The sequence below is a fragment of the Nicotiana tomentosiformis genome, chromosome 10, assembly GCF_000390325.3.
Source record: "Nicotiana tomentosiformis chromosome 10, ASM39032v3, whole genome shotgun sequence".
NCBI lineage: Eukaryota > Viridiplantae > Streptophyta > Magnoliopsida > Solanales > Solanaceae > Nicotiana > Nicotiana tomentosiformis.
The window spans coordinates 53,734,471-53,741,364 of record NC_090821.1 but is presented as its reverse complement, the minus strand read 5'-3'; the positions used below and the strand labels follow the sequence as shown (position 1 = coordinate 53,741,364).

General features: G+C 37.5%; 1 protein-coding gene across 1 annotated transcript; it reads right to left on the bottom strand.

Moving 5' to 3' along the window:
* Positions 1 to 669: 669 nt before the first annotated feature.
* LOC138900538 (uncharacterized) lies at positions 670 to 5,335 on the bottom strand. The gene is made up of 2 exons (XM_070187529.1): positions 804 to 5,335; positions 670 to 768 (listed from the first exon to the last, which is right to left on the bottom strand). Exon 1 carries the CDS (start codon positions 4,631 to 4,633, stop codon positions 3,494 to 3,496), a length of 1,140 nt encoding a protein of 379 aa, XP_070043630.1. The 5' UTR covers positions 4,634 to 5,335; the 3' UTR covers positions 670 to 768; positions 804 to 3,493.
* Positions 5,336 to 6,894: the final 1,559 nt, after the last annotated feature.

Genomic DNA, 6,894 nt, shown 5'->3' with positions numbered 1-6,894 from the left:
TTCTGCCCCAGTTTGCACTAGGAAGATTTGTGAGTTGTTAGCAGAACTATAAATCACCTATGCTATTGATGAATGATGCAATGATGGGAGTAAAATTGAAGACTCGACTAGGATATGCGTCTCCTAAAGAAATAAAGATCTGAAAAAACTCAAACTAGGAAGTGCGTCTCCTAAATTTGAGATTGAGCTTGCGAAAAACTATAAACTAAGCTTGACTAAACTAAAAACTGACCCTATTCTCCAGGCGGGACCCCTGATTTCAAGAAAACTAAAGATTGATAACTTAAGAAAACTAAAAATTGACCTTTGTTTTTTTTTTTCAGACTTCCCTTTTTTTAAACTTATTATCCTAGGAGAAAATTCATCAGACTAGGTCATTTTTTGGTATCTTAGGAGAAAGATTCATCAGATTAAGATTTCTATCCTAGGAGAAAGTTCATCAGACTAGGTTTGTTATCTTAGGAGAAAGATTCATCAGACTAAGATCTCGATCCTAGGAGAAAGTTCATCAGACTAGGTCCTTTTTTGTTATCTTAGGAGAAAATTTATCAGACTAGGTTTTCTACTTAGGAGAAAAAATTCATCAGACTAGGTCTCTTTTTTATTATCTTAGGAGAAAGATTCATCAGACTAAGAATTCTATCCTAGGAGAAAGTTCATCAGACTAGGTTTTCTATCTTAGGAGAAAGATTCATCAGACTAAGACGTTTATCCTAGGAGAAAATTCATCAGACTAGGTTTTCTATCTTAGGAGAATGATTCATCAGACTAAGACGTTTATCTTAGGAGAAAGTTCATCAGACTAGGTCTCTTTTTTATTATCTTAGGAGAAAGATTCATCAGACTAAGAATTCTATCCTAGGAGAAAGTTCATCAGACTAGGTTTTCTATCTTAGGAGAAAGATTCATCAGACTAAGACGTTTATCCTAGGAGAAAATTCATCGGACTAGGTTTTCTATCTTAGGAGAAAAATTCATCAGACTAAGATTTTTATTGGGAGAAAATCCATCAGACTAGGACGTTTTATCCTAGGAGGAAAAATGTGAAGAGCAATGGCAATATTTTATGCACACTAGCAAGACAAATAAAGGCAAAGATTTGAGAAACTTCCCTTTTGTCGGCTCTTCTCTTCTTTTTTCTTTTTCTTTCCTTTCTTCTTTTTTTTTTTTTTGGAAACCCAAATTCCTTGCACTGCTTTGTTCCTGTTTCAAACAAAGAAAATTTCGTCAGTTTTAAAAGTGGTGGTCGGTTTGCGGCCTTGAGTCTTGGGTGGCTTGACTTTGTAATCATCCAACTTTTGGAAGACTGACTGCATTGGTAGTTGGCTGCACTGTTGGGAGACTCTGTTGTTCCTTATAAGGGACCTTTACTTTCTGTATCAACCCTGATTGTTTCGCTCCCAATGCCATTTGTGTTTTGTGGCTCAATCAGCCTTATCTCAAAAAAAGAGATTTCTTTTCTTGGATAACCTTTTCAGATATCTTAAATGGCTTTTGCTTTTGGAGCAATTTCGTCTCTCAGGGAGAATCACAACTGGTAAGTATCTTTTGTACAATGTGCCACTTCATAGTCCTTGTTCGGTACTACACGGAATCCCTGATTAACCTTGAGGTTATCTTTGCTTACTTTAGCCAAATAGGCTGACAATAGTCTTTTGGGGGAAACCTTCGTATTGCACGAGTTTACTTTGTGCAACTGAAAAGTTGGTAGCAGATTTTGAAATCTTTTCTTGCTTGTTTTGACAAGGACTGACTCAGAGTGAAGGACACAATGATGCAAAGAAACAAGTATTAACAAGAAATGCCCCTGTCAGAAGGACAGAAGGAAGAGTTTTTTTTAATTATTTTTTTTTATTTTTTTATTTTGGGGTAACTAGCCTTAATGATCATGACATGCATTTTGGACTTAACGGCCTGATCTATCAAACTGATCCAATCTTCCCTTTTACCATTCTTATGACCTTTGAAGTCGGGTTTGTTCGTGCCAATCCTTTGCATCAGCTTTACGACTCACTATTGACTAATAGTGCCCCGAGGAATTTTCACCAACCAGTCTCTCTTCTTTATTCATCTCTGCTTACCGTCGCCTTACAGTGCCTGTGAGGGTTTTCACTAGTAAAACTCTCTCATTTTTCTTCTCTTTTTCTTTTTCTTTTGCTTTCTTGTGTGAGCAACTTGACAATGTTCTATGTCGCGTGACAACTGCTGCTTTTTGCACGCATCTCTTGGCATTCTTGAAGGCATATAGGGAGGTCTTTATTTGGAAGGTTTTGGATAGGGTTGGAAAGATGGGTCGGCATGGAGGCTCTAAGTAGACTCAATATGATGGGTTGTACACTTACAACTCTTGGAATCGACTCTTTCAAAAGTGAAATAAAATCATTGCCCCAGTTTCAGATATTGGGGATGTTTGGATTTTTTTTTTTTGAATTCTTATTTGGTTGGACCGAACCGTGTAAGGCTGCCTACGTATCCCTTTTTAAAGGAATCAGGTCTAACGTAGTTCAAACATCTGTCCTAACTATTTTTTTTTTCATCTTTCTTTTTTTTTTTTTGTCTTTTTTTTCCTTTTCTTTTCTCTTTTTTTTTCAAAACAAGTTGCCCCAGTCTTTTATTTTCTGGGGGCATGGACCTTTGACTGTTCCTTTCTTATGCTTTTTTTTTTTACTTGTACTTTCTAAGAGTTGCCCCAGTTCGTACTCTTTGGGCATGGACTTTTTTTCATTTTTTTTTGGACTTTTAACTCTAAACTTGATTCCAAAAGAGGGTGGTCGAAGAAAATAACACAGGCTCAAAAGGGGTAACAATGGGTATAAAGTGTTTAGGTAGCACAAAAAGGGCCTCCCAGCCTCGAGAACGCCAAACATATTATCTTTTGCGGTCATAACATTGATGACCATATTTGTCTTCTTGGTTTGTCGTGGTCGAAAGACACTTTCCATCCCTTAATGTCAAACTTTCCAACAAACTTCAATTGATTCTTTCCCAAACCCGATCTTCACAATGATTTGAAGGTAAAACTTACTCGAGCTTAATTCCAAAGTGTTTCGACTCTTTGTTCATCCTAAAAAAAAATATCTTTTTTTTTTTCGATTATCCGATTCAATATTAAATCAATTTTCTAAGATCTGGCCAAAAGTTCCGCATGCATGTCATGTCACTAGAACTAGTGGCGAAAGAACTAAGCATAGAATGAAACAAGGACAAACTGTATTTTATTGAATAACGGATAGAAGGATTTGACAATAAGACAAACAAACTGAAATCCGAGTTACGACCCTAAAATAACCCGGCTAATAAAAATAGCAACAAAACGAACAGAGAGGACTCACACAAATAAAATAGAGAGATAAAAGGGTTTGACTCAATAAAATAAATAAAATCTGGATCACACCCTGGAATAACCCAGATAATAGAAAAAAATATCAAAACAAGCTACCAAGATTCCTTCCTAGTGATGAGGGAATGACTTTTCAATTGCTAAGCTTGACATTTAGCCACAAATTTGCTCATCAAAATCACCATGGCCTTCTCCAATTTCAGTCGGCAAGTTCCCAAGAGGATTCTCATACTCCATGTCACCACACATCATCCCTACAAAGTGTGCATCATCATGTGCATGTAAAGGATTCTGTGTGATATTCTGGGTGTCATTATCTTGGATCACAATCAGTTTTTCCTGGATCATCCTTTCTATTTCTCTTTTCAAATCCCGACAACTTTCAACATTGTGCCCCTGGGCATTGGAATGGTATTCACACCTTTTAGAATGATCAAAGCTTCTTGCACGTGGGTCCACATAATTTGGAGGAATAGGTGCAATCATATCATAATGCTTTAATTTCTCAAACATACTTGCATAGGACTCTCCTATTGGTGTAAAATTATCTTTCAACCTTTGTTCCCCTTTATACCCCTGGCTTGGATGTGGGTTATAGGGCACTTGAAAATTTTGTGGAAGCTGGTGGAAATTTTGTGGTGCTGGTACTCGCCTTCTGGGGTGTCTTGGTGGCTGGACAATATACTGAAGTGGAGCAATAGAGTATTGTGGGTTCTGAGGTGGATAGTAGTGCTCAGGGGAATCATCGGAAACCTGATGAGGCTGCTCATACCTTCGAGATATTCTCCTAGGACCTCTTCTCGACCATATTGTCATCATGGTTTCTCCATCCTTCTCATTCGTGTCACTAAAATTATCGGATTCAATCTGGACAGCCTGAGTTGCAGCTTTGAGAACTGCTTGACTTATAATTTTGCCTGTCTTAAGGCCATTCTCAACCATTTCCCCAATTTTGATTGCTTCCGAGAAGGATTTGCCCACTGCGGACATCATGTTTTGAAAATAATCTGGCTCTTGAGCCTGAAGGAAGACAGTGATTAACTCGTGCTCATCCATGGGTGGCTTAACTCTAGCCGCTTGCTCTCTCCATTTAATGGCATATGCCCTGAAACTTTCAGTTGGTTTCTTTTTCAGGTTTGAAAGGGAATTGCGGTCTGGGGTGATATCGATGTTGTATTGGAACTGTTTGACAAAGGCCTGGGCCATGTCATCCCAGACATGCCAGTGAGAGGTTTCTTGATCCATAAACCATTCAGAGGCTACCCCTGTCAGGCTTTCCCCAAAATAAGCCATTAGTAATTCTTTATTTCTTCCAACGCCTCTTAGCTGATTGCAATACTTTTCAAGTGAGCTATGGGGTTGCCGTGTCCATCATACTTTTTAAATTTTGGGATCTTGAAACCAAGTGGCAAACGAACATTGGGGAACATACATAGATCCTTGAAGGCAATACTCTTCTGACCTTCCAACCCTTGCATGTTTTTCAACTATTGTTCTAAGCTTTTTATTCTTTGGGTCATTTCTTCTTGTGCCATCTTTTGGGCAGGCTTCTCAATTTTTGTAGGAAGATCAAATAGGTATGAGTGGTACTCAGGAGAATGGTACTGTTCTTGCTGGGTAGCAAATTGTGACTCATGAGTTTTCTTTTGTATCACTGTCGGCTGTGGGAAGGTGAAGACGGGCATAACAGTAGTGGTTGTCTGATTGGTTGTCAATGGCACACTTTGGGAGCGCGCAACAGAAGTTCCAGCTGTAGTCATACAATTGGGATAAAGACTCAACCCAGGTGGATAAGATTGATCATGCAATGAGACCGGAATGGTAGTAGTCGAAATGGATGTGAACTCTGGGAAACCATGAATAGAAAAAGGCGGTCCTTGGCCATTGGCCCATGCTTGACACATTTCAGTCATTTGCTGCTTCAGTACTCTATTTTCCTCAACCACAGTAGACTCTTGTTGAACCTGAGTCTTTTGAGCACTTGTAACAGCTTCGATGCCAGTTGTCAATGGCATTTTTTCCTTGGATCTTGTGTTGCCAGCTTACCACAAACCGACCACCTCAAACTTTTTCTATGATTCAAAATAAGAGACACGTTAGAATGGACTCAGTCGGTCCTTATTATCATCATCATTTTTATTTTATTTTTTTGGTCGATCGAACCTGATATGGGTTGCCTACGTATCATGTGGGAACATGAATCAGATCGTGCGTAGTTCGGGAAGATCAGGAATAAAGGAAATAAACCAACTCTTTTTTTTCTAATTTCTGAAAGAAAGACTTATAAATAAGAAAGAAAATATTTTTGGATTTCGATTTGTTTTTTTTTTTTGAATTTTTGAAAAGAAAGACTTCTAAAGAAGAAAGAAAATATTTTTTTTTGAGTTTTTATTTTTTCCGGAATTTCGAAAGAAAAACTTCTAAACAAGAAAGGAAATATTTTTGGATTTTTAGAATTTTATTTTGAATTTATGAAAGAAATACTTCTAAAGAAAAAAAATGAAAATATTTTTGAATCTTGAATTTTCTTTTCAATTTTTGAAAGAAGAATGAAAATATTTTTGGATTTTGAGAAGAAATTAAAAGGAAAATATTTTTGTGTGTGTGTATATATATATATATATATATATATATTTAAAAAGTTTGGGTCTAAAAGAAAGACTTTCCAAAGAAGGAAGTAAAGGAAAATATTTTTGGATTTTTTAAAAATTGTGGTCTAAAAGAAAGACTTTCTAAAGAGGAGGTAAAGAAAATATTTTTGGATTGTTTGAAAATTGTGGGCCGGAACCGATGAGGTTTGCCTACGTATCCCACATCCGGTGAGAATCAGACCCGCGTAGTTCTGTGAGTTTTAACTCGTGGAAAAATAGGACTCATTTTTTCAAAGACTCATCCTTTTCTTTTCTCTCTTTTTTTTTAAAAAAAAAAAAAAAAAAATTCGACAGAGTTTCAGGATATTTTGAACACTGGTATTTTCCGGATGTTTCTCTATCCTACCTCACTTCTTGATTTTGCTTGATTTTCTTTCCCTATTCTAAAAGCCGGTCAACATACAAGCCGAAACCGATAAATGCACAAGTAGCATGTAAAACATGCATCAGAATGGTCTTTTAAATTGGGTACACCTGTCCTAGACAGACCCAACCCCTGTGTTGAGTCTCCAAAGTCAAATGCACGTGATGCAAACAAACGTACCTACTAGGGATCCGGCATGAGGCTATGTTATTCTAGGCTTAAAACCTTGGGTGTATGGTTCTAGACCTGGCTTACCCGAGCGGACAACTCGAGCCGAGTCGGGGGGGCAACGTACCGGTAACCAAAAGGCCATCCGGCTTTGTAACTGATCCGATCCTCGTTCTAAATTAGGATATGACATTAACAGAAAAGAAGTCACGCCAGCGTGCACTTCCCAAAAGATTTAGAAGACTCAGAGAGAAGAAGGGTTTCGTGACAGTTTATATACAGTCCAAATAATATCAAAGCAGTAAAAAGAGGCATTTAGCACATTAGGCTCAAACACGTAAAAATCAGATAATAAGTAAAAGCCAAGTATA

Coding starts and splice junctions, on each gene's coding strand:
- LOC138900538 (XM_070187529.1), bottom strand. CDS start 4,633: ATGGCTTATTTTGGGGAAAGCCTGACAGGGGTAGCCTCTGAATGGTTT.